General features: G+C 46.8%; 1 protein-coding gene across 1 annotated transcript in view; it reads right to left on the bottom strand.

Moving 5' to 3' along the window:
* The window catches only part of Spocd1 (SPOC domain containing 1), a 28,409-nt gene extending 10,819 nt beyond the window's left edge, over nucleotides 1-17,590 (bottom strand). Inside the window, exon 1 of the mRNA XM_006975684.4 lies at nucleotides 16,754-17,590. Within this exon, the coding sequence (XP_006975746.4) occupies nucleotides 16,754-17,590 (837 nt within the window). The remainder of the gene's footprint in view (nucleotides 1-16,753) is intronic.
* Nucleotides 17,591-18,069: the final 479 nt, after the last annotated feature.

Genomic DNA, 18,069 nt, shown 5'->3' with positions numbered 1-18,069 from the left:
TCATGGAACGATATCATGATATGTTGTTGGGAGAAAGGGGGAAAATAGGTTAGAAAACAGTGTCTGTTGCATAAGCCCATTTATGTAAATATATATTTATAGATGCAAAATAGATGTTATCTCTAGGGAATGAATTCCAGGGAGACTTTCACTCTCTACATGTGTACACTTGGGAATTGATGTTATTCAAAATGAGCACGTATTTCTTTCATAACCAGAAACATATTTTTTATTAAAAAGCAAGTGCAGAACAATATATGTAGCATGCTACCATTTGCGTTACAGAGAGAATGAATTTTTAAATGTGTATTTGCTTGACTACACATAAAATATATCTGGAAGTCTCTGCAGATCCTAATAGTCCTGGCTGCCGGCGGGAAAGGCTTTGGGTGCTGGGAGGGAGAATCTACCCTTGGTTCCTCTTCAAACCATAGGATGAATCAGCCTTTCAAAAAAAGTAATTGAGAATGAGGGAGAAAAAGGAAAACGGGGCATGGGAGGGGGGGAGCAGGAGAGGTATCAGACCAGGCTTTCCTTCACAGTCGAAAGCCTTCTGGCTGGCTCTGGCCTCAGGGGTCCTTCCACCAGCCCCCAGAGGCTCAGTCTGTCAACGTAGCAGACAGAACACAGAACAGGATGAATGTAGAATACAGTTAGAGGGAGAAAGGAGTGAAGGGAAAGATGAAAACAATCAGATTCAGCTGGGAACCAAACACAATTTCTGGAAATAAAAACATAATTAAAATAAAAAACTCGGTGTATAGGTTTAATAGCATATTAGACACAGCTGAAGCCAATTAATGAGCTGGGAGATGGATTTCAAGAAATTATCCAGACTAGTCAGAGCACAGAGACTGTGGAGCAAAGTCAAGAAGATGCAAATGATAGGAGTGAGCAGGACTAATTAATCTAACTAATTAGGAGAGCGCAAAGAAAACTCGGTGGAAGCAACACTTGAAGGTACACAGCTAAGGATTTTTCCAGAACTGATGATAAACGATAACAATTCACAGTTTTGAAAAGTTCTGTGGAGTTCAAACAGGAAAATTAAAGGAATCTCACACCTACAGACATCAATCCCCGGTAATAAGGGAATTCAAAAAGCATGAAGAGGGAGGCTGGGGAGGTGGTTCAGCAGCTCTTCAGAGGACCTGAGTTCTGCTCCCAGCATCCACATCTAACGGCCCCAACCGCCTGTGACTCCAGCTACAAGGAGAGCTGATGCCCTCTTCTGACTTCCAAACGTTCTCGAGCATGCACACACGCACGCACACAATTTAAAAGCAGGGCGGGGGGGGGGGGTGCTGGTGAGATTAAGAGTACTTAATGCTCTTGCAGAGGACTGGGGTTCAGTTCCCAGTACCCACATTAAGCAACTCACAACCACCTGTAATCCAGCTCCAGGGGACCTGACACCCTTTCTGGCTCCACAGGCACCAGCATTCATGGGGTATACCGTTAGACACATAGAGTGAACATACAGACACATAAATCTTTAGAAAAATAAACATATAACTGTAAAAACCAAAAAGAAAAAATAATGGCCAGCAAGAACATTAAAATGGTCCGCTACTGTGGAGAATGGTGTCGTCGCTCTGAACTCCCTCCATCTTCAGGTCAGCATCGATACTGTCATTAACACATCTGACACAAGAGGAAACTGAGGCACAGAGATTAATTACTTAGTAAACCAGAGAGCTAACATTTAAACCCAGCAGGTCTGATTCTAGAAGGCCCCACGTTCACCCATTCACTAAATGCCACCATGCCTATGAAGGGGATGCACACTTAGCCAGGGCTGGCTCCCCAGTATCACTAAGAAAAAGCAGAAGACAGCAGGAAATTATTTTCAAAGTGCTCAAATAAAGCAATCATCCACAGTCCACTGTAGACCACGGCAAAATCTTTCTTGAGCATAAAATGAGAAAAGGCACCGTAGAGAAAAACAGAAGTTGTTTTTCTGGATAATTGTATGTTACTCAGTAAACAAAATGTACTTAAGACAAAATGAACCAAAAAGACCAAAAATTTAAAAAACGCTAAAGGATGAACCTGTGTTGGAAGGAAAGACAAATTACCCCACATAGGAAAGACGAGCTGCAATGAGGAACTTTGAGCCAAGAAAAAGAAAAATATTGTGTTGAACCTAAACACTGTCTAGAATGACAATGATGGTGTGTAATTTGGGGGATTAAAAGCGCAAGAAAGGACCAATTTACCCGGTAAGAATAGTACACAAACTGGGAAGACATGTGCTTGGAATTAAAGCATCTCGAGGCCTTCCTACCACTCAGGAAGACGTGTCCTTTGGTAAGTGAATTATCAGTGTTAAAATCCCCGAGAGGGCCACTGAGAGGGTACAAGTAGGACACAGTGAGATGGACAGAAGAGCGGCAGAGAAACCAGCGGCTGCAGGAACGCACTCGGGTCTGGAGCAGATGCCTGCAATCTCAGGTGCCGAGGCAAGAGGTCAGTTTGGGCTATATCAAATCATGTCTCCAATGAAAAAAAGCAATACCAAAATGAATTAATATTTCAGACAACCACAAAAATTATCAGGTTTTTGTTTTAGGTTTTGTTTGTTTGGGTTTTTTTAAAGACAGGGCTTCTCTGTGTAGTTTTGGCTTATGTTAGTTATTTATTCACTTATTAGAAAAGATGTTTATTTGCTCCACTGCAATCAGGAGGCAGGGCAGAAAAAGAAAGAAAATCCAGGCAGGTGGTGGTGGTGCACGCCTTTAATCCCACACTCAGGAGGCAGAGGCAGGCAGTTCTCTGTGAGTTTGAGGCTAGCCTGGGCTACAGAGTTCCAGGACAGCCTAGGCTACATCCAAAGAAATCCTGTCTAAAAAAAAAGAAAAGGAAAGAAAGAGAGAAAGATAAAGAATAAAAGGAAGGAAGGAAGGAAGGAAGGAAGGAAGGAAGGAAGGAAGGAAGGAAGGAAGGAAGGAAGGAAGGAAGGAAGGAAAAGGGGAGGAGAGGGGAGGGGAGGGGAGGGGAGGGGAGGGGAGGGGAGGGGAGGGGAGGGGAGGGGAGGGGGGAAATCCAATTATGAAATGTAAGCGCTATTTCTAAAATACAATGATGAAAAAAGCCAAGAGACAAAATGGACTTAAGTGAGAATGTGAGAGCGGGCATATGCCAAGCACGACAAAGTACTGGAGCGATATTAACAGCCAATAAGAGACTGCAGAGCCAGGATAATAAAAACCAAAGACTTCACAACTCAGCGATAAGCAGGTCCACCACAGAGCTACAACTTGGAACTTAAAAGCATCAAATAACACAATCTCAGAAGCCAGGAAGCGAACGTTGACAGAACTGTGGGGAAAAGACAATTTCACCATCACAACAAGCGTGTATCTCTGCATCCAGCAGACAAAATAACTGGTAAGAAGGAAAAAGATTTTACAAAACAACCAACCAACCACTTTACCCTGCATAGATAATACCGCCCCTAACAACCACAGGGCACACATTCCTTTCAAATGCACATGTAACATACATGAACAGAATACTGCACAGCTGGGCCAAAAACCAAAGATTAGCAAATTTCAAAAGGTTGGTATTATTTATTTAGTGAGTGTTTGCCTACATGTAAGGGAATCATGTGTGCACCCATTGCTTAAGATGGCCAGAAGACGGCACTGGACCTCCTGGAACTGGAGTTAACAGGTAGCTGTAAACCCCCAGGTGGGTGCTGGAAACTGAACTTGGATCCTCTGCGAGAGCAGCAAACACATTTAACACTAAACCATCTGTGGTGGTTTGAATGAGAATGGCCCCAAAGGGTCATATGCTTGAATACTTGGTCACCAATTGGTAGAACTGTTTGGGAAGGATTAGAAGATGTGGCCTTGTTGGAGGTGTGCCACTAGGGGCCAGGTTTGAGGTTTCAAAAGACTGTGGGATTCTGTGTGTCTCTGCCTCTTGGTTTCGGATCGGGTTGTGAACTCTCAACTGTTCCTTTGCTCCTCCATCAATCCACTGTCCTGGATCTCACTCTGTAGACCAGGCTGGCCTCAGAGATCCTCTTGCCTCTGTCTCCCAGGTACTGGGATTAAAGGTATGCGCCACCACCAGGTCCCATCATCAAATCTGAAGTCTCTAAAACCATAAACCAAATGCAACACTTTATTTTATAAGTTGCCTTAACCATGTTGCTTCCTCACAGCAACAGAAAAGTAATTAAAGGCTGGAGAAGGCTCAGCGTTCAAGAGCACTTTCAGCTCTTACAGAGGCCCCAGCATCCACATGATAGCTCACAACGGTCTGAACACTCATTCTAATGTTTACTGCCCTCTTCTGGGCTCTGGAGGCACTGCACACACATGGTGCACATACAAACAATGCAGGCAAAACATTCATACACACAAAATAAAAAGATGAGGGAAGCTGGGCAGAGGTGGTGTGCACCTTTAATCCCAGCTCTTAGGAGGCAGAGCCAGGAGGATCTTTGCGAGTTCCAGGCCAGCCTGGTCTACGAAGCGAGATCCAGGACAGGAGAATAAGGAAAAACTGGGACTCTGATTTCAACTGACACAAAGACAATTTGTAACAAAGCTATAAAATATTGAGGCTGATGAAAAGGCTAAAGTCTGTGGGTGCTGCTAAAGTGATATTTTAAAGGTTCATTTGTAGCTTTAAATGACTTTATTGGAAAAAAGGGGAATTATGAACTAAGTGCCATTTTTTGGTGTTATGAAATAATGTGCTGAAGAAAGACATTAGAAACAGAAAACAGAACAACAAAAGGAAACATGGACTTTCTGAAGAAAGCAGTTCCCTGCCCAGGATGATTAGAGAAGAGGAGAATACATCTGGACAGAGCTGGAATGAGTAATTAGGAACACACAGCAGTTAAAAGCAAGACGCCACTGTGAAATAAATACTCATGCCAATTTGCCAATGAATCCATAAACGCAGATAACATGGACACATATCTAGAAAAAATATAACTAAACAAAAGTGACTCCGAGTTGGGGGCTGGAGAGAGAGCGGTTAAGAGCACTGACTGCTCTTCCAGAGGACTGGGGTTCAATTCCCAGCACCCACATGGCAGCTAACAACTGTCTGTAACTCCAAGATCTGATACCCTCACACATACATGCAGGCAAAACACCAATGCACATAAAATAAAAATACATTTTTAAAAACATGTGACTCAGCATAATTAATATAACGGAGACACACAAGAGCCTAACTCACTCTTCCGGAAGCACTGGGCAGTGGGAAGCAATGGTAAGGTGCTGCTGAAAATCTGTCCAAGTCACCATTAGTGTTAGTGATAAGCTGGGCGTGTTTTAACTTTATTACGTCTATTTATGTAGGGGGGCATGCTTCGGAGGTGATGGCAACTTGTGTGTGACATCCTTCCACCATTTGGACATCAGGGATCAAACTCAGGAAAGCACCTTGACCGACTTCCTAAGGCACCTCATTGGCCCATCTTCTGTAAGGTTATACTGTAAGGGCCTCTTCTGAAGTTCATTTTCCTGTGATCAAGATGCTGGTGATGAGGCAACCTGATGCCCTCCCTAGTTAACAGCCCCTGGACTCTCGCTTGCTGCCTTGAGCAAACAGACTATTAGTCCAACAGGCAGCCTGACTGCCTCTTGTCAGTACCAGAATGCGCCACGAGCATCTTTTGAAAAAAGCTACAGCATGGTCTGGAGGGAGATCAGCAGGCAAGCAGGAAGATCACCAAATGCTCTTCCAGGGGACACAGGGGTTTGATTTCAAGAGCCCATGTGGTGGCTCACGACCACCTGTAACTTCAGTTCCAGGGGATCTGATGGTCTCTTCCAGCCCCTGTGGGCATCACGCATGCACATGGTACACAGACATATACGCAAGCAAAACACCATACACACCAAAAATAAAAATGAATAAACCTTTAAAACAAACCAACTACGGGCTATGGCAGCCACCACCAAGGGCCTGAAGGCAAAGCCCCCATCCGACTCCAGCACACATCCCAGTGAACTATTTCCACATAGGCCAGGCGGGAGCAATGCTCCCAGTGTGCTATCAGAAGGAGGGTTGTGACTGGTGCTGAGAAAGGCTGGGAGTGGCCCACACAAATGTTTGTGGTTGGTCCAAAACAGATAGCTGTGACCGGTCCTCCCAAAAGTTGTAATGATTGTGATTGGCGTTGAGAGGCTCACCTGTGAGCATCCCAAAAAAGGAATGTTTATGATTGGTCCAAAACAAACCGCTGGGATTGGTCCAAACACCCTTGCTCAGGCTTTAGATTCCATGGAAGCAAGCCACTCAGCCCCAGAGAAATGGCTGGGGGACACTAGCCTGTGCTGCCTCTCTGATGCTGGGACATTAGACTCAATAAAGCCTTCTCTCCAGGGCTCTTTTTGTGTCCAGCTTCGTGGGCACGGGCCAAGCTGGTAACACAGGGGAAGGTGTAGCGGGAACAGCAGCCGGCACCAATGGCCGCAGCCGGCACGCCAGGCTGCCTTACCTTCAGCAGCGGCCTGAGCAATTCAAGAGAGTCTAGTCCAGAAAGACAGGACAGCGGAGGCGGGTGAGCAACAAGAGAGGGTCGAGAGCCGGGGCTGAGGGGGTAGCCGACTGTAAAGACCCGGAGAAGAGTGACAAGAGGCCCTGAGTGCCAGCAGAATCCCATGAGGCTGTCAAGTTAAGCCTTAGGACCAAGGGCCTCAGACCCAAGGCTGAGAGATCTAACACTGGTGCTGGTGGTGTTGATGGCCAAGGAACCCTGCCTTCTTGGACCTACAGAAGGGCTGGAACTCTGCTTGCTGCCAAAGGCTGAGGAATCTCAATACATAGGCCTATCTGGAGGTCCCAAAGTCATTTGAAAGCAAGGGCCGATAAATCCCAACTTCTCAGGCCCATCCACGAACCATTACCTTCTAGGACAAAGAGTTTCAATATCTGAGGCCTATAGGAGAACTGCAGGGCGGAAAGGTACCACTTGCTGTGACCCCCACCTGCCCACTGCCTCCCTTAATGCTACCAGAGACCAGCATCTGACCCACCATTTTCTTTCCTTTGCTTTTCTTTCTTTCTTTCTTTTTCTTTTCTTTTTTTTTTTTCTTGTTGTTGTTGTTGTTGTTGTTTGGTTTTTCAAGAGACCCACCATTCCTATCCGGATAGAAACAAAGCACAGCCAGCTAGCTGACTCTGTAACACAACTACAACCACAGGACACATCCAATCCACAGAGAGGAAGCATTTCTCCTGAAGAAAAATACCATTCTAAGGGGTGGTTTTTGTTTGTCTTAAACCAATGCTCTATTCCCACAATGTTCCAAAACCGAGTAATTCCAACCTCATAGAAATGACTCCAGAAGACAACACAGCCCACAGATCAGTCATTTCAGGACCATTAACTCATCAATTGAAGTGCAAAAATTATAAGCAAATTATTGATAAACTCAGAAAATAGGAAACGCACACACACAAATACCCACCAGGACATCATCAAGTTGTACTTGTTTCAGTAAGGCAAGATAGGCTTAACATTTAAAAACTCATTAACTCTCCCATATTAATAAATTAGGGGGTAAAAGTCATATGATTATCTCCCCAAACGCACCGTGCATCCAGCATAATTAGCAATCTGGGAACAGAGGAAAGCTTCCCCAGCCTGCTAAGGGCATCAGTAGGAAAGCACTTCAGCCATGAAACCATGAACAATTTCATTTAAGACCCAGAACAAACCAAAGTCCTGGAGAGCAGCTTCCCCCGGGCTTCTTTCTATATGCAGCAGGTGAGGAAGGGGAAGGGACGGCACAAAGGATTGTAGAGGAGATGCCATCACTGCCTTTTGTCCTCGTGGAACTGTCTCTGTAGAACACAGAGACAGCCAAACAGATAAATTATACGAATTAGTTAGAGTTCAGCAAGATTCCTACATACAAAATCAATATGCAAAAATCAATCATGTTTTCTTTTTTTTTTAAGCTAGCAACAGTCAGACATTGCAGTTTTTAAAGTTACCACATTAGAAAAGCATCAAAAGTATAAAGTCGTACAAGCAGATATTGTGGGCCCCTCTGATGGAAACACCACACCCCCACCTCGGGAGTGGCACAAGCCCCAGACAGCATCTAATTCTAACCCAACTTCTGATTCAAACAGCATTCTGCGGGAACTACGGAGAAAGGAAGAGGGGGAGACAGCAGCCTGGATGTACCGAGAGACAGCATGCAAAGAACACTTCTGAGAGGCCTGTGAGGGGTCTCCCGGAGAAGATGAACTACTCTGGGAGGACCACCCTAATATGAGCAGCACCATCCCATTGGCTGAGGGCCTAGAGGGAACCAAAGAGGAAGAGGAAGTCGGTAGCAATGGTGATCCCCTCACTTCCTGGTCACCGTGTGCCCACTCTGCTCCACCCTGTCCTCCCTGATGTGATGGACGGAAAACCTCTGAAATCCCATGCCAAGATAAATCCTCTCTGGGGAGGTTCCTCTCCAGAATTTTCACAGCAACGGAAAAACACACCCAAGGACCATGTTTAACTATGAAACAGGAGTGCAATAAATTATAGAACAAACAACCTCATTTCTTCAGCTTACCAGAAAAAAAAATCAAGAGACAGAGAGAGCCTGTGGATTAAAGGAGACATGAAAGACTTATCAACCACTTAAGATGTGCAGACTTTGTTTGGATCCAACATTAAAAGGCAAACTATAAAAATAAATCAGGAGCTGGGCATGGTGGTACACACCTTTATCCCAGCACTCAGGAGGCAGAAGCAGGTAGAGTATGAGCTTGAGGCCAGCCTGGTCTACACAGGGAGACCCTATCTCAAAAAAAAAAAAAATATATATATATATATATATATATATATATATATATATATATAAAAGAATTAGAGCTGGGGATGTCAATCAATAGGTGGAATACTTACCTAGCATGCACAAAGCCCCAGTTCCATTGCAGCACCACATAAACTGGGTACAGTGATGCACACACATAATCATAACAGGAGGTGGGAGGAAGAGGATCTGAGTTCAAGGTCAGACCGGGAATGTGGCCCAATTGTAAGGTGCTTGCCCAGCATTCACGAAGCCCCAGGTTCAATCCTCAGCACCACATAAACGGGGCCCGTTGGTGCACTCCTGGATCCCAGCACTTAGGAGCTTCAGGAGTTCAATGTCATCCTCACCTACATGCTGAGTTTCAGGACAGTCTGGGCTATTGCAGACCCTGTCTCAAAATGTTCCGTCTCATTATTGGCTCTATACAAGGCCAAACCTGAGACACATAAAATCTTACCTAAAAATAATAATTATTATCAACTAAATAGAATAAATGAGCACTGCTGGAAGTCTGGTGCTGAATGAGTATTAAATTGTTAATACCATTAAGGAATTGTTGTCAGCTTGAAGGTAAGGTGACACTTGGTGGCCATATAGAGCATGAAGGACTCAGAAATCATTTTCTGTCAAGGGCTACAGAGTAAACAGTGGCAAAAATTGTGTCTCCTTGACCAAACTCTACGCAAGTCCCTTCGAGGGCTCTTCTAAACTGGGTCTCAGACTTATGTCTATAAGGATTTAGAAACTCAAGACTACATCCCTAAGATGGCCCTAGACTTAAATCGCCGCCTCAAGTTCACTGCTTGTTCCTGCCAACATCTGAAGGACCCAGCTCCTAGACTTGATATCTGTCATCTAGAAAAAGAATTATTCTGCTGACGTTTATACCAACCAACGCTTTGGGTTTTCACTTCCTAGACCAAGTCCCTGCCTGCCCCATCTGTATTCCTCATTCTTTAAAATGCACAGTTGCTTTTTGTACAGAGAGGAGCTAAGTTCAATGTACACTGTATACTTCCCTCTACTGAACTAGACACAAATCTGTCCTGATCACCTAACCGGCACCAAACTGTTTAAAAACGTCTTTGATATTGGCTACATAATTGTCAAAATTGCTCAACTCGGACACTCCACCATGAACTCAGCCACAAGCAAGTTGTAAACATCCAGCCGTGTTTGCTTACATGCCAGGTGACATAGCCAATCCATGAACCAAAACACACCAGCCAGCACTTACAACCTATGTTTAGATGTATTGAGAATTTTCCATAATAAAAAGTTAGCTATAGATATTTTGTTTAGGGATAAATCTGGAAAAAAGACGCATAAGATTAAAAAAACCAAAAACTACTAAAAGACATTCCAGAAAATTCAAACAAGCACAGAGGTATACCATATTCAAGGATCAAAGACTTGGTGTTAGGGAGATGTTACTCCTCCTCAAGCTGGTTGACAGTTCAATACAGCACCAACTGAAGTCCCAACAGGTTCAGAGGAGGCTGTAAATGGACAAACGAGTTCTAATACGTATAAGAAAGAGCCAACATAAACATGGCACAAGCAGGGGCAGCATGGGAAAACTAGAACTCCGATCCAACACCCACACAGCAGCTCGTTCTGTGGTGGTGCTCACACAGTACGTAAGCAAGGGAAGACAGGATCGGTCCGGAAGTGGTGTTAGAGCAGCTACATTTCCACACAAAGGCTGTACCTGGATCCCTAGTCCATGTCAGTCAAAAATCAATTGCAGATACATTGCCATGCTAAACAAAACGCAGTACATGCACACAGCAGCACGTTGTTCCTGTATGTTCTGCAAAGTGAAGCAGCTTCAGTCTCCAAACAATGAGGTGTCTACTGTAATCAAACTCAGGGAGACCGAAACTAAAATGTGCCAGGCAATAGTAGGACACGCCTTTAATCCCAGTGCTCGGGAGGCAGAGGCAGGCGGATCTCTGTGAGTTCCAGGAAAGACACAAAGCTATACAGAGAAATCCTGTCTCCAAAAACAACAACAAAAAATTTCTTTCACCAATCGATACTGTAAGAAAAACAAAACTGTGGACTGGAGAGACCTTGGCTCCTGTCTCAGAAAGACTCCCTCCTGACAGACACCTCTACACTTCCTCCAGACAATGCTGCCTGTGCGGGTCTTTCTCACTCCTCCCCGACCCCACCCCACCTACCCTGTACCACTCCCAGATGCCCGCCTCAGTCTTCCGCACATGCTCTGCCCTCTTCCCGGCATGTTCCTCCTACCTCCTCTGTGTGCTGGGCATCTATTTCCCTTGTCCAGACCCAGCTCTGACAGCCTGGTCCTCTGTCCTACTCTACCCTCTGGGCATCCATGGTCTTCTGAACTTCAGCTTTCTGATTACCCTGTCCATGCCATCCACTAGACTTCAAGATCCAGGTAGGAACACCCCCCCCCCTACTCCACCCACCCCCCACAACCCCACTCTGTTCTAATCATTCCACAAATTACAATAAAATTCCTTATACAGCTGAACCCTTTATCCAGGCCTTTGGTAGCCTCTCAGCTTACACAGGTTCCACCCCTTGTGTCCCTGTAAGCTTGAGTGAGTCAATAATTTCCAAACGCCAATTTTCTCTATCAGCTGAATGGGGATGTCAACGTTGGCTTTTTGTGCTCTTGTGAGGGTTAAATGAGATGATGCATATGACGCTCTTGACAGAGCAAATACATTCACAGTAAAAAGAGCTGCAGCTGGGGTGTGGCTTGGCCAGTAGAGTATTTGCCCAGCTTCCATGAAGCCTTAGGCTCAGCCCCCAGAACCTCACAAACCAGACTTGGTACACATGCCTGCAATCCCAGCATGTAGGAAGTAGAAGCAGGAGGGTTAGAAGTTCAAAGTCATCCTTGGCTCCACAGTGTATTTGAGGCCAGCCTGGGCTACATGAGAATCTGTATCACAAACACACACAAAGCTGAGTTGAGAAGGGGAGAGAGAAATTGTTTGGTTAATTTGTTGGTTGGTTTGCAGAGCTGGGAATTGAACCCAGGGCCTTGTGCATGCTAGAGAAGTACTCTACCCCTGAGCTACATTCCCAGACAAACAAGCTATTCTTAGGTCACCCACTGAGAACATTCTCTCCTCCCTCCCTGCCTCCTGACACTTGGCAGCTTCGGACTGCACCTTGAGCCAGGGTGTCTGGGTCAGGCCAGAGGAACTATGGTGAGCATTCCAAGGGAAGAGGGCAAAGCGCCAGAGCCGCCCTCCTCACACCTCCTACCCCATGCCCAGAGCAGCTCCTGACCTCTCTGGATATTGCAGAGCTCCAGACAGAGAAGAGAATGGCGCCCTCACACCCTCCTCCCTGTCCCACCCCCTCCAAGAGTCTCAGTTTCAAGGAATACAACATGGCCAAGCTCTGCTGTCAGAGCTCAGTGATCTTCGGGCTGAGCGGATGCTCTCTACCTCACAGAGAAGGCAATTACAACTCAGGAAAATCTCTACCTGGAGTCTTTGTGTACTAAGAGCCCGACCTTGAACTCTTCCGCCTGACCCTGCTTCCACCCAGGCAACCTCCAGGAAAAAGTTCTGGGTCCCCTGCGGGGCTCTGGTAGATAACTAGCTGGGCTCTGTACCCATGCTTGTCCACACCCCACTCAGCCTTGTCCTTAACCACCCACTGCCTGTCCCTGTCACAACCCAGCCCCAGTTCTTCTCCTGCAGCTGGCACCAGTTTCCATGGCAACGGGTTGTTTGGGCAGCTGTGGGATGATAGGCTATGCTGCAGTTATCAAGGACGGTGCTTGGAGTAGCACGCAGTGGTGGGCTGCCTCCAGTCAAGCAGGAAACCCGGTCACACCGCTCCACTCCAACAAGCCCCCCGAAAACGCTGCAGCCCTAGCAATCCCAATCCTGGCATCCCATCCAAGTAAGAGTTATCTTAAGTGGGGAGAAATCAAAGGTACCAGGAACCTCACCCCAGCATCCCTTACAACACAACCGAACTGCGCATTTCAGGAACACCCCGGAGCAGCTCCCCTGTCACAAGCACCGAGTTAAATGCCAAATGTGTCATTGCACTGACTCCTCACCATCACCCCACAAGGTATTATTAATACCCACGTCTTCCATAGAAAAGAATGACATCCAGGAAGGCGAAGGCACTTGCTTGGGTCATCAGGCAAAGTGAGGCTGGGTGGCAGCTCTCAGTACCCTGCAGGGGCTAGGAATGAGAAAATGAAGTCCCTGCCCCGTCTCTCATCTCAGTGCCCACGGCCGTGACAAATACAGCTACAGAAGGCTCCGACGCAGTCAGGAAAGGCAGAACTTCTGCAGAAGAGTGTGCACCAACCCGGAAAGGCTCAGGTTCAAACAGTGCAGAGCCTAAAAACAACCATACTGTCAGAGTGGGCTCCTAGTCACACACAAAAAGGTTAAGGCCGCATCTGCATGTACAGACACTCACGAAAAGGAGCCTGAAGGGCACCAGCCTCAAAAGGTTGTCACTTCCCAACGACGGTGGTTAGTCTCAGAGGCATTCCAAGAAACTGCTTACTCTACTAAAACATTAGGTATGGATTTTTTCTGTGTAGTATATGCACACGTGTGTGTGCACGGGGATAAGCATCTGTACACGTGCAGCGGCCAGAGGAGGGTGCAGAACGTCCCCCTCTACCAACGCCCCCACCTTATTCCTGAGACAAGGTCTCCCACTGAACCAGGAGGTAAGCTGGCAGTCTCCAGCAAGCTCCAGTGAGCCTCCTGCCCATCCCCCACGGCACGCCCTACTCAGCTTCCTGATCCTCCTCCCCCCTCCCAAGTACTGGAATTATAGGTGTACCCCACTGCACCCTGTTTATCCAGTGCTCCCCAACGGTGAGCCTAGGGCTTTGTGCATGGTAGACAAGCACTCTGCCAACTGATCTAAATCTCATCCTAATTGTGAAATATTTTAAGTATCAAAAAGAAAAATAAGCCGGGCGGTGGTGGCGCACGCCTTTAATCCCAGCACTCGGGAGGCAGAGCCAGGCGGATTGCTGTGAGTTCGAGGCCAGCCTGGGCTACCAAGTGAGCTCCAGGAAAGGCGCAAAGCTACGCAGAGAAACCCTGTCTCGAAAAACCAAAAAAAAAAAAAAAAAGAAAAATAGGCCGGGCAGTGGTGGCACACGCCTTTAATCCCAGCACTCGGGAGGCAGAGCCAGGTGGATCTCTGTGAGTTCGAGGCCAGCCTGGGCTACCAAGTGAGTTCCAGGAAAGGCACAAAGCTACACAGAGAAACCCTGTCTTGAAAAACCAAAAAAAAAAAGAAAAGAAAAGAAAAATAAAAATAAAGTGTGGTACAATTATCACAGTTTTGGGTAAGATAAGACATAAGCATAGGAAAAAGATGCATGAAAAGTCTGCTCCAGATGTCCACAGGAGGCTGCATTGGACGCTGCAGCATGCAGGGTTTTCATCTTTTTTTCTTTCTTTCTTTTTTTGTTTGTTTTGTTTTTTTGTTTTTTGTTTTTTCAAGACTGGGTTTCTCTGTGTAGTCCTGGCTGTCATGGATCTTGCTCTGTAGACCAGGCTGGCCTCAAACTTAGAGATCTGCCTGCCTCTGCCTCCTGAGTGCTGGGATTAGAGGTGTGTGTCACTGCCGCTGCCACCACCCGGCTCCTCTTTATTTTCTAAGATGTATTCATATTTCTTTTGAAATTAAAGATGAATGGTTTGGGGCCTGGAGAGATGGCTCAGAGGTTAAGCCTGCTTGCTGCTCTCCAGAGGACCTGAGTTCAGTTCCCAGCACCCATTTCAAGGTTCACAACCACCTGTAACTCCAGCTCCAGAATCCAATGGCCTCTTCTGGCCTCCTTTGGCTCCGGCACTCATGTACACACATCCCTAACACAGATACATATGCAAAGTAAATAATATAGTAAGTCTAAACAACGACAAAACAGATCAGTGGTTTTGAGTCAGGTGTAGTGATACATGCCTACAATCCCACCACTTAGGAGATGAAGGTTAGAGGGTCAGGAATTCAGGTCAGCCTTGACTACATAGGGAGTTTGAGGCTAGCCTGGGCTACCTAAGACCTTGACCTACCACCTAAAATGCCAAAATACAGATGCTTGCAAGAACAGTGTCATAGTGTTGGGATGCGATTATCCTAAAAATAGGGATCAACACACAGGCAGCTCATTGCCTCCTGTCTAAATCTTAGTAATGAGCTGTTTGACCCTGATCAGTCATTTTATCTCTTAAAGCCTCTGTGACCACATCAGTGCAATGGGTATATCATCGGTGTCTACCTCCAAGGTTGTTACAAAGATTGCAGATCAGGTACTCAGCACCCAGCACCCAGGGTGTTAACACCGAAAATGGAGGGGCAGGCAGCACCTCAAGCTCACAGGAGAACTACCGGGTTTGTGACTCGGTTGTCATTTTCTTCCCTCCCTATGCTTCATATAATTGTATCAAAAACACCTAGCAGCCGGGCAGTGGTGGCGCACGCCTTTAATCCCAGCACTCGGGAGGCAGAGGCAGGCGGATCTTTGTGAGTTCAAGGCCAGCCTGGTTTACAGAGCAAGATCCAGGAAAGGCACAAGGCTACACAGAGAAACCCTGTCTCGAAACCCGCCCCCCAAAAAAAAACACCTAGCACATAACTCACACTCCATCATTGCAAAACAGCCAACTATGTGGGAAAAAATAAGTGCCATCTTTCACCCCTGGTTTATAGACATTAGACATGATTATTAACAAAATTAGTATCAAAATTAAATGGACAATGAATGCAAAGAGAAACTGTGAATAGAGGAAATATTTAACTACTGTCCATTAATGTGTGAGCCAGGGAAGTTGACTTCCCTGAGCCTCAGTTTCCCCATCTGGTAAAGTGGAGCTCATTCCACTTTATGGAATGTCCCCCCAACCCACCCCTGTCTTGAATGGCCCCCAAAGGGAGTGGCATTATTAGGAGGTGTGGCCTTGTTGGAGGAAATGTGTCACTGTGGGGCCCCGGCTTTGAGGTCTCTTTTGCTCAAGCTTCCCTCAATGTGACAGCCAGTCAACTTCCTGTTGCCTGCAAGATGTAGCACTCTCGGCTCCAGCATCATGTCTGCCTGCACACTGCCACACTCCTCTTCATGATCATAATGAACTGGACCTCTGAAACTGTAAGCGAGCCACCCCAATTAAATGTTTTCTTTATAAGCGTTGCCGTGGTCATGGTGTCTCTTCACAGCAATAGCAAAACCTAATTAAGACAGCCACCTCACCCAGGTTATGATATTTCCTTTTTTTCTTCCGAGACAGGGTTTCTCTGTATAGCTTTGGAGCCTGTCCTGGAACTCACTCTGTAGACCAGGCTGTCCTCAAACTCAGAGATCCACCTGCCTCTGCCTCTCGAGTGCTGGGATTAAAGGCGTGCGCCACCTCCACCCAGCAGTATTTTCTATTTTTAAATAAGAGAAAATTTATTAAAATAGTAGAAGGTGATCCCTCCAGGAAGTAGGCTGAAGCAAGATTTAAACCCAGGACTTGCTGCCTCCAAAAGATAATGGCCCTCCCAGGAACTTAGTAATATAGTTTATTTTTCATCTCCTGACTCCAGAATTTCAGTGTACATCATCAGGGAAGCTGGGTGCAGTGGAACACACCTATAATCCCAGAACTTGAGAGACTGAAGCATTAGCATCAGAAGTTCAAAACTAGCGAAGGCTACAGTGAGTTCAAAGCCAGCCTAGGCAACTTAGTGAGACCCTCTATCAAACTAAAATGTAAAAGGGGTTTGGGGAAATAGCTTAGTCGTTCACAGAGTGTCTGCCTAGTATGTGTGAGGCCCTGGGTCCAATCCCCAGCGAACCAAACAGTACAAGTATGAGAGAAAAATGTTCACTAAGAAATAATGGAGGTTACCTCTGTTAAGTGTTATGGCCTAGAGGAGAGAAACAGGAGCTATCCCATCCTAAACTACCAGGCTCAACTTACCACTCTGGGGCAACCTCTTTGAATGACTTCCTCAGGTTGATCTTGGCTGGAGTTGTCTGGGTGCTGCTTTGGGGCACAGGACACTGGGCCAGTCTGTCGCCACTTATTCACATGCCTGGGTCTTCTCTGCTCCAGGGATGCACCACTGAGACCACCCAAGGGCTCAGCTGGAGCAGCAAGTCCCTGTCCCTGTCCCTGTCCCAGCCTGAACACTGGCTGGGCGTTGACCTCTGGCCCCTCTGGTCCCTCTGGGTCAGGTGAAGTGCCAGAGCTGCCAACCACAAACACGGGCTGTGCTTCCGGTTGCTCTGTAGAACCCTCAGTCAGCACCCCTGGGTACAGCGCTGGGCTCTGGGGAGAGTCCTGTGTGACCAGACTAAGGGACTCATCTCCAAAGAGCTCTGGGAATCCAAAAAGGTGATCGAGGCTGCCTGCCTGAGCCACATTCTTAGAAAAGAGCATACATTCCAACTCGGCCTCCGGGGCAGGTTCTACCCAACTTCCACCTGGATCTCCAGGACCAGCATCCTTAGAAGAAGTAAGTCTTTGGGGACCTGCAGATGACTCCAGAGATGCACTCTGCACAGGACGGCAGTCCCCATCAAGGCTCTGACCAAGCCTCAAGAAAAAGCCTGCCTCCTCTTCATCCTGGGGACAGATTCCACACTTCCTGGTTTTTCTCCGGACTCTCTGAGGGTACGGGGCTGGAGAAGGGGACAGGCCCCTTGCACTGACCCCCTCCTTGATGAATGCAAAGACTCTTCCATCGCCTTCTGGGGAATCCATTCCTTCAATCATGGTAGCTTGTCCAGGCCTGAGGCTGCTGGCCCCTTCCATCCCTGCTGGCCACTCTGTGCAGACCAGCACTCTATCTGGGAAGGCCAGTGATTGCAAAGATTTCTGAAGCTTCCGGTGGCCAAAAAGTCATGCAGAGAGTCCTGGTGCTAGCAACCCTTAGAGAGTCCAGCTAGGAACCTCACCTCTTAGAAGTGCCCCACCTCACGCCCTGCAGGAGGGAAGCGATCCCAGGGGAGAAGGTGGCCCTCAGGGCCAGTTCCTCTGAACTTTCCAGTATCCTCTTGCATAGGATAGGTAAAAAAAAATCACTACTTATCGCGCCGGGCGGTGGTGGCGCACGCCTTTGATCCCAGCACTCGGGGAGGCAGAGCCAGGCAGATATCTGTGAGTGCGAGGCCAGCCTGGGCTACAGAGCGAGATCCAGGACAGGCACCAAAACTACACAGAGAAACCCTGTCTCGAAAGAAAAAAAAAAAAAAAATCACTACTTATCAATGGCACTGTTGAGTATCTCACTT

This window comes from Peromyscus maniculatus, chromosome 2 (genome assembly GCF_049852395.1).
Source record: "Peromyscus maniculatus bairdii isolate BWxNUB_F1_BW_parent chromosome 2, HU_Pman_BW_mat_3.1, whole genome shotgun sequence".
Lineage (NCBI taxonomy): Eukaryota > Metazoa > Chordata > Mammalia > Rodentia > Cricetidae > Peromyscus > Peromyscus maniculatus.
The sequence above is the reverse complement of the archived record's forward strand: the minus strand, read 5'-3'. Positions and strand labels throughout refer to the sequence as shown.